General features: G+C 34.1%; 1 protein-coding gene across 1 annotated transcript in view; it reads left to right on the plus strand.

Annotated features, from left to right (window-relative positions):
* Positions 1-18336, plus strand: part of Cbp53E (Calbindin 53E) — a 354004-nt gene extending 335668 nt beyond the window's left edge. The window contains exons 11-13 of the mRNA XM_089649021.1: positions 11964-12020; positions 14024-14095; positions 16254-18336. Of these exons, the coding sequence (XP_089505147.1) occupies positions 11964-12020; positions 14024-14095; positions 16254-16406 (282 nt within the window). The 3' untranslated portion in view covers positions 16407-18336. The remainder of the gene's footprint in view (positions 1-11963; positions 12021-14023; positions 14096-16253) is intronic.
* The last annotated feature ends 1143 nt before the right edge of the window (positions 18337-19479 follow it).

Genomic DNA, 19479 nt, shown 5'->3' on the forward strand with positions numbered 1-19479 from the left:
TTGAGTGGATCTGCGCGTTTTACCTTTCTGATATATTCCTTTAATTCTTCTAAGAAGCTAATTGGATCCTGGCTTCCTCCGGAAAATGAGGGTCGTTCCCGTTGAGGCAACATTTCCACTACTTGTAGTACATTTCCTTGTACAATATCGGCTTCGGCCACTGTTGTTGCTGCCGGTTTTCCTAGCTGTTTTTCTAATTCTTGCACCTTACTGACAAGTGGTGCCAAGGCTGCCTGAATGATCGCCGTTATCTGTCCGATATTAGCTGACGGAACCTCGGTGGTGTCATTCTCCACTACTGCCGCCACCTGAATTTCCCCTTGCTCCCTCTCTCGCTGCCGTGTTCCAACCATTTTTCCGGTGTATAGATGTCTTGTCTTTACAGAGATCTCAATTAATTATTTCGAAGCCCGCACTTCACTATGTATATTACTCCTTCTCTCACACTATATTATTTCCTTAGGAGTAAATTTTTTATTTCTATGTTTCCTTTGCTTATTCTACTTAGTTCAGATTTTTTTTTATTATTATTATTATTTTTTTTTTTTTTTTTTTTTTTTTTTATTTACTTGTTATCCTCGCCCTTCCGTTTTCTGGTGTTTTCGTCTGTAACAAGATCAGTAGAATTATTAGGGTCACCTTCTTCGTGTGTGATTATTTCATCTTTGACCTCACATGTAGCTTCCGCCTTTTCCTTTTCCTTTTCATTTTTCGCTTTTATTGATAGCCTAAAACGCCCTGACTTGTGAGATCTTCGAAAGATTTCTCTAAGATCTAGTTCTGGGGCTGTATTGTCGGAACACCCCGATGTAACAATCATTTTTTTTTTCACATTTTTCTTCCTCGTTTCGCGGTTCACTCTCTTGGTCCATTACTACGCGAACAATCTATTTCCTACACCGAGTAATAATAATTAATATTTCCGTATTGTCTTTTTTTTTCTGCAAAACCGGTAGGTACAAATCATAAATTCTAACAAGTCGCGTTTCCCTCCTCAAACTGTAGTCCCATTATCGTGACTAAACTCGAAATAACATTTTTTTTCAATACCTATCATGATTTTTATAATAATATGTTTCCCTGACTTTCTGAACACTTTGTTTTTTCAAAACAACGTTTATTTGTTTGATTTGTACTTGATCTAAACTCCGATGTTTGTATTTCATGAGCGTTCACAAACTCTTACACTTTTATCCCGTTAGATAAACCAAAATTTATCTTTTATCTTTATCCAATGTTTATCTTTATCTATAAGGGTTATTTACGTTATCCTTTTTTTTATCGTCGCCCGTTTGTTCATGAGGAACCAAGTTTGTTTACGTTTAAAATTCCTTTGCGCTGAACTCAGGTCGTAAATCTCTTACTTTGTTTATATTTCAAGGACGTTAGGGATGTTTTTTATAAGCAATATGTGCCCTACTTTGTGGGTTCACCAACCCGTCATAATGAATCGTGTTTAATTGCTTTCGTCTGTTTACGTAACGCATTCTGTCGTATGCGGGCACGTTTTTCGCTTTTTATTTAAATTAAATTTCATTTCATTTATTAATTTTTATTTTTTTTACGCTATTTCGCAATTCTCTGGTAATAATACCTCCTTTCCCCAATCGTTGTAAAACTAACCTCCTGGTTCACGGCTGTGCAGTTGTAATGTTTCACCTTTTTGGGTGTGAGAGTAATTTTATATATTTCTTTTTTTTTTGTTTAAAACAAATAGAATTTTCTTCTCTCTTGGCTATGATCGATATTTGTTTTTCTTTTCTAAGGCTTTACATATGTGTTCGTAGGGTTGGAAAATTCTTCCCCTACAACACATAAGCCTCCATGAAAATTGGACCCTTAATTTCTTTGATAACTACAGAAAGCCACTTAAAGCTCTCTTGTACTATATATCTTTATAGACATATGTACTTAACTAATTAATACGTTATTTACGGCCTTGAACGCAAATATTTTCGTATTTATATTGTAATTAAATTCCATCAAACGTTGTGTAATTTTTTTGATTTATGATATAGGATTTTAATTACTTTCATTTTGTGGTAACTTTGGTTCTTTTCAGGTTAGTGATTGGGTAAGGAGATTGGATTACGTCGAGATATTGCGAACGCTGGTATCATTTAACCTAACTAAATTTTTCCTGATAATCCCTATCTCCTAGTTCTAATTCCTTTAGAAACCGTAAAACCTGTGGAAAATACATAACATTTAATTTAGTGTCATAGCATACATATATAGTTAAAACAATCGAATATAGGTTAGTACAATATTAGTTATGAAACATATGTTCTCCAAAATTCTCTCCAATTCTGCGACGACCTGTGGGGTACATACATGTTGATTTAATCTTTGTAAGTATGGTTAGTGTTTATGATTTTGTACGAAGACGAACTCGGAAAGCAATATTGCTGTTAATAATTTGGCGCCTCCTCCTGCAATGTAACCGGGTGAACCAAGGTCGAATAAGACTTTCACACCGTCGTCAGGTGCCTCTAGTGATAGGTACTTGCGAGGCTTTCCCACACCTCCAGATCCGCAACCCTCTAGCGCTACGATCGAACCTCCCCTGGGTCCAGTACACTCCAAATTCCATCACCTCCGGATTTACGACTACTGAAGCGAACCGGTTTCGTCTTCTGAACAATCATATACTCACGGTTGTTGTAATGACAAGTTTCCTAGGCTTGCCACCACTCCAAGAAGCGATGTGACATGACCATTCTTAGGCCTAAAACGCCAGCTGTAGGCGGGTTCACATCACCCAGTGGATTATACATTCAAATACATATATGTATACATACGTTTTTTTTTTATAATTCACAATGTAACATTTTCTCACATGAAACATTGGGAACCAAGAATCTCAAATCCCAGGGTTGCGAGTCCTGAGTCCGATATCTCGATACATAAATACTAATAGGAAATACGAATAAATACGATATACTAAGTAATATATTTGTTTGTTTGTTTGACAGTTTTGGTATCGCGGTCTGACAACCACATTTTTTTTGTTTTCGTTGATGGATTTTATAAGGAGTGACCACCCCCTCTTTTGATTGAATTTGACTGAGTTATTTAACATTGGGTGGAAATAGGTTGTACTCATACGTACAAAATTATTATGACGCTTAGATTTGGTCACTTAGGATATGATCACATAACTAGTAAGTGCGACTTAATTGAACCATAATTAACCGAATAGGTATCTTGAGTGAGCTATTCATCTCTGACGTACGTAGTTAGGTATTTAGGATGTTTTCTTATTGATATTATTTTGACTTCTAGCCAGTGTATAAAACACACATGAATATGCTTGCTGTGATTTGGTATGAAGGACTAGCTTTGAGAAACCTGCCCTTACCAGACACGATGTTTTATTTATTTTAGAGTTCGACTGGAATGCAGTTCGTGTAATTAAGAGGACTTTGACCTATTTTAGGGTCTTATGAATTCTTTGTGGGTTATATTTGTATCTGCTATCAGTGACATAATATCTACTATCAGCTGATAGTTTAGAAGACAAATCGTACATTATCGTTTTTGGATTTTCATGGTACATGTTGGTAAATAAGGTTTACCTAATTTTGAAAGGATATTTGGAAGTAGGTATTTGTTTTTGACACGAATGTGGTAATAGGTATTTGAAGTAGACATTTGTGCATGACACAAGTGTGATAATAGGTATTCGTGATATATACATCTTTATATGTGAAATGGTACAAAGTTATACCATATTATAGGTATCATATGTACCTAATTCTTGGGATAGATCTAGTTGCTGAAATATCGCAACCAGAGGCTGGACCGAATTATAACCTATATATATAAAATATAAAATATTATAAGATTTCATTTTTATGATTTCTCGGCTTTCAGGAACGTTGTCGCCCATGATTTTCTCTCCCCTCTCGGCTCTCAGGAACGTTGTCTTTTGATTTCTGAATTTTTATTTTATATTTTGATTTCTTTTGACTCACCCACCTTGATCGATCATGCAAATATATCCGTTCGGGTTTACACGAAATTTGCGATCAAGGTTCCAAAATATTACCTACTTGCTGTTTAGAATGTAGTCTTAATTAAATTGATTCGCGACTACCATTTTTTCTCCATTTGACCGCGGCTTTAAGGTATTGATTTAGCTTTCGTAAGTGTTGATTGATGTAAGGACTGAGGTTAATACTTTCCAAAATATATCGCAAACAATGATAAGATATTTAGTATTATTATTTATACAAAATCTGAACTAATCGTATTATTATTACTCCTTTTATTTCGAAACAAAGGAGAGTGATTATTGTTATTTTTCCCGAAACACTATTTTAAGACAAAAAGGTAACGTTTATTTTAATTTTAAACTTAACTTTAAAGTATCCGATGAATCCTTTATTTTCAAATTTATTTCATTATTACTTTTTAAACAAAGAGACAATATTTATTTTTATCATTTTCACTTTTTTTTAATCCTTCCGAATTCTCTTCGTACTTATTTTAACTGAATAATAAAATCACAAAGAGATTAAATTTAATCAAATCTAATCATTGATATTACTTTTCGAACTGTCTAAATTGTGTTTCTTTTTAAGCTAATGATGTACGTATCTACTATTAATATTTTTTTTCCAAAATTGATACTAAATTATAATCTATTTTTAAATATCAATACGCGATCACGTTCACTTTAGATATCCGATAAAACACTTAAATTGAATTTAAATGATTTTCACTTTGAATGAAATAATTAGTTTAGAATTTAAATAATTTACAAATCACTTTTTTGCACTTTTCACATTAACACTCCTAAACACTGAGTTTAAACTCTATTTTATTATAGGATTTCACTGATGGGATTTTCAAAGAGGATTTGGAATAACTGAATTTAACTTTTATTGAAAGTCACTGAATATAACCCTACTTTATTAACACTGTTTAATTAATTAAAACTGACTTGTTCAAATTTCACTGATTGGATTTTTTTTCAAAGAGACTTAAAACTGAATTTAATACTTTTATTGAAAATCTCCTAAGTCCAGGGACTTATTAGTTACCTTTCTCGACGTACACACACGCGTAATTCGCACTTCCCGTCCTTTCAAGCCTCACAAAATTCCCCGAGAACTGTCTCGAATCCTCTCGCGCACTCGTTTTTATACTGTCTTCAATACCAAAATGACTTAAGTCGATTTCACCCTTCAGGCAAATAGATCATCAATCAACTCGTAAATTGGAACATATGTGCCACTAGTTTTGATTATTTAAATCTGGTCACTTATTCATACGACATAGTCATCTCTCGGCCACGCCTTCAAATTTACCGTCTTTGTCCTCTGCAGTTGCAGGGCTGGATCAGCATCCTTTAATTGTTTTCATAGAGTTCGTCGTAAGGTTAGATGTGTTTTTCTAGCTGTGCTTAATTTCGTTTATTTTTCTGGGAATATAATCAGTCCATTACCGTACTCCCTACGCACACTTCACATTCAACGTTCCTTATCTAATTCTTTATCTTATAAATAATTTTCCCTCTAATTTTTGTTCTTCTCGGGATTGCGCTTCATAATTCAGTCATTATTGTTCCTGTCTTAGCAGGCAAGTTCATGTTCGCATTGGATTCCCTCAATCCAATCATGTTTATTAGTGCTTACCTTTATTTCATCCTTCCTCTGGTTATTACGGCACTTTAAATTCATCTCCACGCTCCTATGATGCCGAAATCAACTTCATAATGCTGCTATTTTTGTGTATATTCCAGTTCTTGCCAATCTGTCGGTCTGTATGCGTCCTTTCTTCCAAGGCCAAACTTTCTATTCGAATTTCGCTTGGAAAACAGAGTTCAAATGTTTTCATTTATATCTTTATGCATTATCTCAGTTTAAGTGTACAGGGTAGTACTCCTAACCACCTCAATCTTTATGCACCTTAATGTCATTAGACCCGAAATGAACATTATTTTCGCCCCCTTTCACCGTTTCGCCACTGTAAAGTAATTAAATATTAAGGCGTTACCCGTATTGCATCTTGTTCCCTCAAAAATAGTCATTAATTTTTGATTTATATGGAGTCATTATCATGAAATCTTTGTACCTCAGCCATCAATTCCAGTTAATGTGTCTGCCTGTCAATCTAATGTATTTGGTCTTAAATAAATAGTCCCATATGTCCCATGTTAAATTTTATGACCAATTCCATCTTAATTGTCCTTCTAATGATCGTGGATCTTGTATTGTTTATTTCGATATAAACACATAAATTTATGAATCAGGCCATTGTATTTAATCTCATCGATCCAAAACCATTGGTTCCTCGGCCGGTAGTTTCCTAGTACGATCCTCTCAAATTTGCATATCGATTACGCGTTTTTCTTGTTGATCTGTAGATGTATTTCCCTCCATCATTCAAAACTATAATTAAATCACTTAGTTTTGTCTTGTTTTCACCTCTCTACACAGTTTTTTTCGGGTTCTCCTGAGTCTACTCTACCCTCACGCGTTAATTTCACTTATTAGAAGTTTCTTGCCCCTTCCAGATAACAGTCTATCATACTTTATTTGATTTCGAATGACAATCAATCCTTTTTTTTCATTTGTATCAATCTCTCTTCGTTTCTTACACCGAAAGTTTATGACCAATGTTTCCCCCGTGAGAACATGTTTATCTTATAGTGCATTATCCTTTGACTCGATGTCTTCGTTCCCATGTTAATAAATAATGTAGATTTCTCCTTTGTCCTGTCAAAAACCCACTGTGATTGGCTAATTTTAGTAATAAATTTGGGTAGACACATCCCACTAGAACGCCTCTTTTTTCCAATTACAGTCTCCTGTATTTATTTCAATAAAGTTCGCTAGGTGTCTCTAGTGTGATGATTTCTTCGTAATTGAGGTTTAGTTTTCATTAAATACATTTTCTTTTGGAAGAAACCTATTTCATCACATGATGCAGCACCTATTTTATGGCTATTCAAGCTTGTCGAAGCCATAGACAAATACATATTTAGAACGAATAATATTACTTTTTTTTATTTTTAAATATCAGAATTATTTGCCCTAAATTTTAAATTACGCGTTAGCCTTGTAAAAATGGCAAAATTCATATTTTTTGCATCAAAATAAAGAATTACGCCTAAAAATTTTGGAGGTGAGAATAGGTACTATCGCCCCGAAAACCATTTATTGGATAACCAAAACACGTGCGCCATAGGTAACCTCAAGGTGGTTTGTTACACAGGGTTTGTTACCGGGGTTTACGGGGTGAGGTTTACCTTGGTCTTGTGATGCGTTTTCCCACCTACTGCGGGTCGGGAGAAGCATTTTGAAGGAAACATTCTGACCTCTTCACCCGGATTTTCTCTACCCATCGCCTTGTATTGCAGCGGGGGGGATGATTCATGCATATGTCACTCATCCATCCCATCTTTCATACATTTTTCCTTCCCAGAACTTTATCTCTTAATTTCCTTAAAAACACCCTCCACACAGCATCCCAAAAATGACATAGGCCTTGAGAGAAAATTATTTTCCTTAGACCCTTCTGTGTGGAGCTAACTTAAAAAAATAGGTGAAAACTTTCGACCGGTCAGTGGCCGAGTTGACATCGCGTTTGGGTCCCACCCAGGCGTAGTGTGTTCAATTCCTCCATCACAACACAAGCAACATTTTCAGCTTACTGTGGTGGTAGTAGGAGATTTTCAAATATTGTCAGGTTATTCGTAACCCGGGAATGTTTGTCTTACTTAAAAAAAAAAAGTAAAACAATTTTTCACGACTTAAAAGTAGGTACTGACCTATTCGCAGTTCGCCTCTGATTTATTTCATGTACGTTACAGGAGAGGCATTATATATATAGTATTTTTGTTATTATTAAGTTCCTTCGCCCGCTTCTGTCCGATTCTACTACGTGCGCTGGTTGTAGACGACGCGACGGAAGATAGGAAAGGAGAAGGGCCGGATCTAAGATAACGAGATACAATACACAAGATGCGATAGGTGAACCGCTGTCAGATAGTGGTACTAAGATATTAATTTCAGAAGCTGACACCAACCAAACACGTTCTCTGCAACCTTAAACGGCAGTCAACTAAACAATCAATTCAATAGACCAAACGTATAACGGCCCTCCTTAATGGCACTAGCGAATAAATTATAATATAAATTTATAATTTAAGGCAATTTTTGGTAATAATCTAAAACCCACTATTTCAGATAGATAGTTACAGGGTTTTCCAATAAGAGGTGTTATTTTGATATTCAATCGTAAAAGATCAATGGTTTCGTTGCTTGTGTGGCACGTAGCGCCGTCTTGTTGAAAGTAAACGTTGTCCAGATTCCGGCATAAAAAATCATTAATCATCTCTCGATAGCGCAATCCATTCACCGTAACTGTTGCTCCAGTCTCATTTTCGAAAAAGCAAGGTCCAATGACTCCGTCGCAATAAATAAACCGCACCAAACAGTCACACGTTGAAGATAAAGAGGCTTTTCAACAATAACTCTTGGGTTTTCCGAACCCCAGATGCGACAATTTTGCTTGTTGACGAAGCCACCGAGGTGGAAATGGGCCTCATCACTCAAGATGATTTGCATTTGATTCACTCAAGTTAATTTTAATAATTTAAATGCGTTGTTGAAGCGTGTATCGTTCCATTTTTATTAATGGCGTAGTTTTTACTTTTCAAACGTTAAAAAATGACAGCTTCAAAAGTAACATCTACCGAAATAGCGGGCTATTCAAAATAACACCTCTTATTGGAAAACCCTAAAAATACTGCGATAATATTGTGCAGGTGAAAGACGACCATTCGCAACCAAAACGTTGTTTGAAATGGTTTAAGGCGTATTTGTTGACTAGATCTGAATAGTCGATCTGAATAAAGACGGCCGGCGTGGTCTAGTGGTATACGCTTTTGACTACAGATCCGAAGGTCGCGGGTTCGAACCCGGCGTGCGCAAATAAATTTTATTTGATTAATTTGTGTTATTTCACAATTAATTAATTTAAAATTAATATATAGTATATTTGCGGCACGTTCCAGAGTGGAAGATACTCTCAGTATCGCCCTGGTGTAAGACCACCATTCAGAATTGAAACGTTGCTTGAAATGGCTTTAGCCGTGTTTGGTGACCAGATCTGAATAGCCAGGTACTTCCCCACCTTCCTCTTCCCCATCTCCCTCCCCTCCCCAATACCCTCAGCCTCACAACATACCCCAATTGGGGATGCCATAGTCTCACTGGCTCCAGACGGGAGCAGTTGGGACTCTTGTGCGGTAATACTGTAAAAAAAAAAAAAAAAAAAGTCAAATACTTTCTAACCTTCCTCTTACCCATTCCATTTCCCTCCTCACTCCCTTTAGCCTAATAACGTATCCCAATTGGAGATGCTACAGTCTCAACGGCTCCGAACAGCTGGGAGCAGTTGAAAAATTAGATGGTCGCTAATGTGGAAGGCCGTAAAGTAAAATGTACATTTGTTAATACTTTTCATGAAAATAGTCTAAAATTATCAAAGGTAAATTGAATAACAAATAAAATTGCAAACTGATTGAAAATTAGATTAAAAACCAATACATTATCGTATTTTTCCATCAAAAGCGTGTATCATTGTTGTGAATTTTCCCTTATGCGGTTACAGTCAGGTAAAAAAACGTTTGAACACGTTGACTTGAAATTCGAGTTTGTAAATAAATACAACTATTCATTGATAATAAAATGTGAAAATTTCACGATGTGGAACATATATTTTAGATATTTAAGACTATGGTAACACCAAAAAACGTAGATTTCAAATAAAAAAAAATTAATAAATAAATAAAATAGTATAAAATAATGTCGCTTTTTATGTGCTTAGTTCTTCTAAACTCGCAAATAATAATTCTAAATTGGTTGCAAGATGATATTCTAATACAAAATTTGAAATATGAGATCGACAAATATGACGTTTAATAAATAGGTCCCAATGGTCAAGTTGGTAAAGACCAAAGATATTAGAAGAACGAGATGTGCAATGAGCAGTTCGTACTGTGCGGAATTGTTTTGCCGAGTGTCGCCGGTTTTGTTCACCAATACTACTGCACTCCTTCGCTTACGCTAAGGTATCCGCACTAATACATAGAACAGATTTCTGTGCGTACACGTCCCGATACCGTTCAAAGTACCCTAATTAGTTAGTATTCCGGCTACGGTCCGGCGGCCAACATAGCATATCTCGTTCTTCTAATATCTTTGGTAAAGACGCTTGTCCCGGTAAGACAAGAGATCCTGGGTTCGATTCCTTATCGTGACTGTTAAATTTTTATTTTTCTGTGTCTTGTTCTGTTTCATTTAGATTTATTAGTATTATCTTCTACTTCAATAAACTAATAATAGTAATTGGATAATTTTTGTACCGCTCCGTTTTTTGTGAAAAATCATTCAATTGTGTAAATGTTTCTTGCTACGATTTACTTAATATTTACCTACAAACACTATTTATTGGATAACCAACACCGCTGCCATAGGCCACACTAAGTGATTCGCTACTTTGGCGACTTAGCAGGGGTGCCCGGGTTCATGAGCTGAGCTTCGTCTTGGTCTTAGATGCGTCCACTCACTAACCGCGTGTTGTTCCAGATCGGGACTTCTGCAGCACGATAAACCCATCGTTTTCCAATTTTAAACGTAGTTGGAGGGATGGACTCGCACGTCCGTTATTCTTGGACACACTGATCTCCAGATTTGTACCTCTTCCTAATCCTTTTATTCTTCACAGTACTTCCTCTCCTTTTTTTCCTTAAAAAAGACTTTTCACATAGCATTCCAAAAGGGAAATTATTTTCCGTGGGGTCTGGTGTGCGGAGCTAAAAAAAATACATTTAGGAACATGCTTTTCTTCAAATTATTATTTTTTTACTAAGGAAGGCAAATATAACCTGACAATATTTAAAAAAAAAATACGGTGTGTGGCAAGCCTACACACGACGGAAGTGAAACTTTTAGTATTGTTCTCTCTCTCTTTTCATTTCATTCTCTCTTTTTTCTCACTTCAATCTCGTCACTACTCATTTTTGACACTAAAACTCTGTTCCAAATCGAATAAACCACAATCAATTACGTATTTCACTTGTATTACACTCACCGCGCAGTACACGAAGCAAGCAGCTGATGCCTGGCGTGGCGTCGTTGGCTAGAGAGAGAGGAAAAGAGAGAGAGAGAACGTTTGTCAGTGGCTCCCTCACCTCAGTAAGCGACTACGGTGAGAGAGCGACAGTGAACGGTGAGCGGTGGTGGGGGTCCCGTACCCCCACCACCAAATGATCACGGTTTTTCGTGACGGTCATGAGTCGGTTTTACTCCGGTCCTTGAAAATGCATGACGCACGTAAAGAAGTTTCACTTCAAAAATCCTACAGCCGCCAAAGAAAGCGGAAAATGCTGCATGTATCGTGAAGGAGGACTTATTTCAAAAAGACAGCTAGACTGGCGGTTTTTTAAATTCAATTTAGTCACAAATAACGGCCAATTTGCCTCTAAATCATGGAATAATCGACGACTTTTATGATCACATAATCAAAATGTCGTAAACTGAATCTCACTATTGTGTAATAAACAAAAACGTTTTTTATTTGATGGCCATCAAATAAACGTCAGCGGAATTTTAAACATTTGATATTTGAACTGTCTGATCTTTTTCAGCTTTTAATGAAATTGTGACAGTCATAACAACATGACCATTGTGAGCATATATCAATCATTGTTTGAAACAACTCATCCTTAGTTTGGTAATTTAGCCTTAAATCCAAAATAAAATTTAGTATGAATCAGGTCTTGCAGTCGTTCCTTGTAATGTTCATCTGTATTATAGCTGACTGTATATTGAAAAGTAATTGAAAGCAGTGCTTACAAATGTATTTAAAGTAATTGTATTTGTACACGGATGTTGAATGTTGATTTGGAGTTTAAACCAAATGTAATACGTGTTTATTGGTTTCAGGGAGCTACGAAGCTGACTAAGGAGGATATTGAACGAGTATTCTCGCTGTACGATCGGGTAAGATTACACAATCAAACATACAAATTAGAAACATCTCTTAAATTATAAAAATATGCAAAATACTTACCAAATACATAATACATTAAATAATTTAAAAAATAATCGCATGCACATATGCAATTTATATTGCTCTCTTGATAATTTAAGCGCATGGAATAGAACTATTGATGATTTCAATGGCCAGACATAGGCAATTTACATAGCACACTTAATGATTAAGTTTTCTTTGTTTTCTTTGTTTGTTTATTGCTTTTTAAGTTTCTTTATCTTTATTGCATGATGTGAACATTGGTTATTGGGTTGTAACCTAATTCTTTTACTTATTTTTTCTCTCTCTCTATGCATTTTATGTTATAAAAGTGTTAATGTTCCTAATAAAAAATAAAAATAATAAAAAAAGGCATTTTACATAACACTCTTTAGGATTTTGGAGCGCCTAGATATCGGCAAATTGCGTAGGATTCTTAATTATCTTTTAAACGCCCAGATATAGGCAATTTACATTGCATTATTTATGATTTTTATGCACATAAATATAGGCAATTTATATAGCAATGTTGATGATTTTTAGTCGCATAGATATATAATATTTACGTAGCAATCTTTATGATTTTCAAGCGCCCAGATATAGAAAAAGTACTCCTTTTTATTTTTTATTACCTAGATATAGGCAATTTACTGTATAACTCTTTACGATTCTTAGGCTCCTAAACAAAGGCAATTCACAGAGCGCTCTTTTTTTATGGCTCCTAAATATAGGCAATTTACATAGCACTCTTTTTTTTGGCGTCGAGATTTTGGACTTTTACAATGTAACAAGAAAAAAGTTACCTACTTAATTATTTAACGCTGATGCAGGTGTAAAACACAGGCTGAGAATATAAAAAATAAGGAATTATTATAACCCGTTTCAGCCCTTCACACTAACGATTAAATTTACAAAAAAAATCCTAGATTGAGTATAAGCAATAAAAGGAAATTGCATCTCTCTGCAACAAAAAACATTTCCGATTTTCATGTCAAAATTTGTAATTTATATTAGTTTAATATACTATAATGAATATGTTAAATCAGCAGGGTCTCCGAGTTGGCAATAATAAGGTATTTAGCGAACATAAACTAGATTTTAAAACTTTGAAATTGATAGAAAAATATATTTACATTAAAGAGGCAGAAATGCATTGTAGATTTTTTAAATCAATTTTTAGCTTATTTTTCACAATTATATGGCTACTAGTGTGTAGGGCATCAAGGTTAAACGTTACGCTCTATATTCTACTTGTTGATGGCGTAAATTAATTTATTTTTAATTATTGAAGACAATGTTAGCGATTTCTAAGCGAAAGTTTGAAAAAGAAAAGTCAGAAAAAGATACGGTTATATCTAGAACTTGAACCCAAGGCCCTTGTTTAGTTGGCAGAGCATTGACCCGGCAAGGCAAGGGTCCTAGGTTCAAGTCCTAGACCGTATCTTTTTACCGTATGTTTTTCTGATTTTTCTGTTTCAAATTTTCGTTTACGAATCGCTATTATTGTCTTATAATCAAATATTACAATTTGAGGTTTTACTCATTAAGTTATTCCAAAAAATTTTTTTTATTAAAATACGCTTTTTGTAAGTTATTGCTTTACAAATAATTTTGTTCGTTTATAAACTCAATTCTTTCAAAAAAGTCACACAAATACAATATTTTATCGAGGATTCAATCCAATTTTATATTTGAATGCCTCTCTTGAAAGAATTGACGTACAAAACTTTTTATTTATATTCATATTGCGTGTGTACGGGCGCAAATAAATAATTTGTCTTAATATTGTAAAGCAATACTTTGTAAAAAGCGTATTCTAATAAAATAAATTCATTAACGCCATCTGTGAACACGAAAAATATAAAGAGCGTCGCGTTTAACCTTAAACTCCCACATTAGAGTTAAGTTTCATTATATTCTACTTTAAATACAATTGAATAATATATTCTTAACGTGTTAATTATATTTTCAGGATAACAATGGCAGTATTGAAAACGAAGAGCTTAGAGGATTCCTGAAAGACCTCCTGGAACTGGTCAAAAAGGTGGTCAATTATTAAATTTTATTTATATTATATCTGCTTTATTCATGCCAACGATATTTCAATATTACAAAATGTATAACATCACTTAATTTGATGTTAAAGTACCGTTGATTTATTTAGTACGTTGTGTCAAAACCTATTAAACTCACTGTAGGTTTAAAAGAATACGTAAAAAATGACGGCCTCCTTGGTCGAAGGGTAAGGCTCTCAACTAGCAAGCTGGAGGTGGCAGCCTCAAATCCCGCCGTGCGCATTTAAAAGTAATAGATTTATTCGTGTCGTTTCGCAATTTATTTATAAAAAGTTAATAATCATAGTATATATGCAGGACGTTCCAGAGTGGAAGGTGCTCTCAGTTTTAGCCTGGTGAAAGACCACCATTCGGAATTGGAATATTGCTTGAAATAAAACAAATTAGCTTTATCTGTGTTTGGAGACCAGATCTGAATAGCAAGGAACTTTTAACCTTCCTCTTTCCCATCTCCTTCCCCTTCTCACTATCTTTAGCCTCACAGCATACCTCGATCGGGGAATCCGTAGTCTCAATGGATCGGAATCGTTGATAGCAGTTTTCGGTTTCACCAAAAAAATATCCACCGTATTCAGATAATCACTGAACATACAATCCAAATTAGTTTGATCTATTCCGATATGAAAGAATACTGATGTCGCCAATTTATATAAGATAAAATACAATTTATATCTGGGCCTCAGCCAGGCCATACATAAAGGTACGGATAAATTTTCAAACCGAAACTTGAGCCGATCTTCGAATTATGGGATTGAAACAAAGCAACATCAATAGGCGCGAATCGCCACTTGCGGTTGCTCCGTTCCTTTCCCATAATTTGTGGCTCGGCTCGCGTTTCAGTTCAAAAATGTACACGCTGAATAATTTTTTTTAAATGGCTTGCCATACTTCTTTTCGTCAAAAAACTGTCAAAGACCTCAATTTTGTCGTTTCATATAAAAAATAATTAATATAAAATTCACAAAGTTAATTTTTTTTCAGATTACGGTCAGAATCTTTGATATCGTAGAGGCATACATTTCAATTCTTTTGCAGTTAACTTTTTATTTTAATGTAAGGCTTGGATTTTTTCTTTCTAACGGCGTTTATTTCATATTTCTAACTATGACAATAAGGGAGAGAACGATTTCTATGAGACCGTATGACCTGTTCCGAAAAGCGAACAACGGGTAATTTACGGGTACTACGAGAAGCTATTTGTTTACAAAAGAACAAATAAGCCTGAAGAGCTTAGAAAATAAAGATCTCTTCAAATTATTCCTCACCGGTTAAAAATGGAAACGAATCAACTAATTGGCCGTTTCCTAATAAAGTATTTTTAAAATACGAATGTATAATCATGATGTCGTAAGACGTGTTCATAAGAAAAATAAATGACCTAACTTTTTTATTTAAGATTATTAACTCCAAACTAGACTGTTGTGAACTCCTGCAATTCATATATTTCAGAGTACCTACTCGAGCAACTAGGCAAAATATATTATTCTGCAACAATAACTTTAGTACCAACTATCACATACATGCACCTATTTCTTGCTTTCACACACTTGGAAACAAATTTATTTGTTGTTTTCTTGTAGATATGTTGTGAACTTAAAAAAAATTATTTGGGGTTGATGTTTTAAAAATAAAAACCTTCTGTTGTCACTGTATTATGCAGTAAATTGTGTAAAATATGTATTTGTGTATTGTATTGTGTTATTATATGTATATGTAAGCCCATCAGGTCGTTTAAATGAATAATAATCTTAATATTTTTGCATTTCGTCATTCAGGTGTCGTCAGTTGCATGAACAGTGTTCCGATATATTATAAATTTACTAAAAGTTTATCAGAAATGGCCTTCTATCCCGTTTCTAACTGGATTACAAATAATTTCAAGGGATTTTTTAATAAATTAGCTATGCTCATTTTTCTCTTTGTTTATTAGAAGTGATTTTATTGAAATCTCCGGGTCCAAACTACCTCCAATATTATTTTAACAATGTTTATCGACTAAGATTATAAGCTTATTTAGGGAGCGAACAAACTAGATAAACTTGTCCGCTAAAAATGTATTTTACTACAAATATTGTGTTTTAATATTAAAATTGTATTTTATTTCTAAAATTGTGTTGTAATTTGCAGGATTACGACGCCCAGGACCTCCTGGACTTTGAGGAGACGATCCTGCAAGGAGTGGACTATAACGACGACGGCAAGATCAACAGAAAGGAGCTCACCATGATCCTGCTCGCCCTCGCCAAACACAACCAAGAGGACGAAGTCAACACCGCTTAGACCAGCCACTTCTCTACAACATTTCCATAAGATATTACGAAAATCAACCAAAGATGGCGGTCGAATGTAAAAAAAAATGGTAAAAAACCATCCCGAAAAAAGACGATTTCGGGTCCTAAATGATTAGATTGATTCGATAATTATTTGCGTCGATACGATCGACATATTAATCGTAATAAAATTATGCTACATGTATTTACTGTTTAAATTTGTGTATAAAACGAATTTATCTTTCTATTATTATGTTTTCCTGTTTGGTTTAACCAAATGATGCTCTTTCATAGATTGATTGATTATTCCAGCGATAGAGCTAATACAGGAGAGTATAATTATTCTGTCCCCAGCAAAAGTCACGTCTCGTGCTTCAATAAATTCAAAGAATAACAAACATGTCGAATACTTTTTAACGAACCTTACATGAACGTGCGTGTGAATAGTTTGTAAAAGTTACAATGCCAAATATCGAAGACTTTTAGCTTTGTCAAAGTGTCGTGTTTGATATTGACTCAAAGGAAAGCATGTAAGTTTCGCAATACATTTTAACGAAAAGAAATTACAATTTTTTGCGTATTTGGAAATAATTTGAAAAGCACGAAATCATTAAACGAATTTTATAATGATTTGGATTTCCACTGGATTCCAAATGGGCTACGTTAAAAATAATACAAGCATTTCATTTTAATATCTAAATTGATCGGTTAAATCACAATATGAAAGTCATTAAAAGTTCACAACGATGTAATAATAAATTGCGGGTACGAATAAACGTACAAACAAAACGTATTACGGTGGAAATTGATTGAACTATAAACGATTGGTTAAAAACTTTGATAACGACTTTACCATTTTATTACGATTTTGTGTTATTTCGACAAATAGGTTTGGAAATTTGCAATTTCAATTTTGTGTTGTTACAGTTTGACAATAAAGTGCGGAGATTTAATAAAGTGGAACTAATTCTTTTTATTGATATGGCAACACCAGTGAGACCGATTTTAGTAACAATAATTATAGTAGATTCAGATGTGAGATTATGTTTGACTCCTAATTTTGACAGAAATATACAAAAAAACTTTTCAATGCAAACATCTCGCTTAGAAAGCAAAAAATAATAAGTCCTAAAATTAACTTGTCTCAAAATGTGATGTAAATTTTTCAGAGAGTATTACTAATTTTTTGAACATCGCATATCATATGAATATAACATTTATGCAACTGGAATATGGTGTTTCTTAAAAATTTGTTCACTTTTGAACCATCTCGGTGTTGCCGTATTAGGAAAATTTAAACGATTGCAGCGCCCTCAATTTTTCAACATTTATTGGTAAGACTGTATGTTAAAAAAATCTTTTAAATTCATTTTAAATACACAGATTCCTCGTTTTAAAGTTTTAAATACTTTGTTAGTTATATTTCGTGATTTTCCACGTGGATGAGTCAGTTTTTATAAGTAAATAATATAAAACTTTTAAATGTCGTTATTTGAATGTTTGTGTAAAATAATTGTCGTCCATATAAAAACAATTAGTATTTCATAATATTATAAGAATACATAATATACAATGTAGTTTGATTGTGTAGATATCAATTCCTTTAGAATTTTCAATCTTAACTCAATCTTTGCTACACTATATCAAAACTATTAATATTTAAAATATGTAGTTACCTTAGCCAAATGTTATACCCACTTGCATAGTTTTTTTGAAAACTTCTATGACGATGATGATGTTAAATGTCAACATCTCTTAATGTAGCTAGGAAATATGAAAAGATGCATATAATAATTTCTTTTATTCTATGTTAATTCATTTTCATGCGATTACGCTTGAAAATTGCAACTGCCTGAAGCTAACTGAACTAAAGCATCTCAACCCTATTGTTGCCCTCATAAACCACATCCACCTATCTGCCATACAACCTCAAACCCAGAATTTTTAGGCAGACAATTGGCACATTACTAGTCAATCCAAGGGAGCCTGCTACGCCTCGATATAAATAACGATTCCATTAGAACCGTTGTCTCAAATCTTTTTAAAATGCACGTGCTTGACTCCGAGATTGCCCTTTCTGTGGTTTAAAAATGCTAACGTTAGATCAAATTGGTTGGTTTGGCTGTCCCTCTCTCAATAAAAATAACATCCTCTCTTCTATCTAAGCCTTATCTAAAATTTCTTTCACGACGTTCAATATCTCACCTCTTTCATGTCTGAACTCGAAAATGAAACTCTAATCGATGAAATTTTCAGATTCCAATAAAATAAAAAGATACATAACGCCTTCTGCATAATTTATATTGAAGTGAGGGGGAAAGGAGAAAAGGGAAGATGATGTTGTAGAAAAAAGTTACTAAGTATTTCAGATCTGATAAAAAAATAGCCACAACTAAAACCATACCAAGCAATTAATAGATTCTGAACGATGATGTTTTTTTTCGCCAGAACGATACTGAGAGTAGCTTCCACTCCAGTAAATCCTTTGCTAGTTTTTAATCTTCATTCAGCTTAATTCAGTCGATTGATGGCATTTAAATAATTATAATTGGTTTCATATACGAGGTTGCATCACGCAAGAAGCAAGAAGCATTGATTTCTAAATAACCCAAACATAATAAAAGCCAATGTGTATTCGTCTACTTCTCCCAATCTACCCTATAAATCTAGTCTATGATATGCACGAAGGGCAATTATTCAAAAAAATGAAATACTACTCTATACTATTTGTAGTCCATTTTCTTTGTCTATTTACAGATGCGGCATAGATATATCATAAAAGCGACCAGTGAAAATATATTTGAAAACTTTCGTAACCCGTAACACGTAATTTAAGCTTATCGTGCAAAAGAGACACGATGGAAATGAAAATGAAAACCAACTTCTGCTTAGATACCTACCTCAAAATATCTGTATAAAAATAATAATTCTGGAAACTTTTGTTAAATACGTTTATTTTCCATCACTTATAACGTAGTTTCGATTTTGTGAAATTCTATTCCAAACATCATTGCGAAAAATCAAATCGAAACGCCGATAAAAACAATTTAGAAGTTGAAATAAATAAATTTATCCACGAAAAT

The sequence above is a fragment of the Hesperophylax consimilis genome, chromosome 28 (assembly GCF_061612785.1).
Source record: "Hesperophylax consimilis isolate HC1 chromosome 28, BYU_Hcon_1.0, whole genome shotgun sequence".
In the NCBI taxonomy this organism is placed as follows: domain Eukaryota; kingdom Metazoa; phylum Arthropoda; class Insecta; order Trichoptera; family Limnephilidae; genus Hesperophylax; species Hesperophylax consimilis.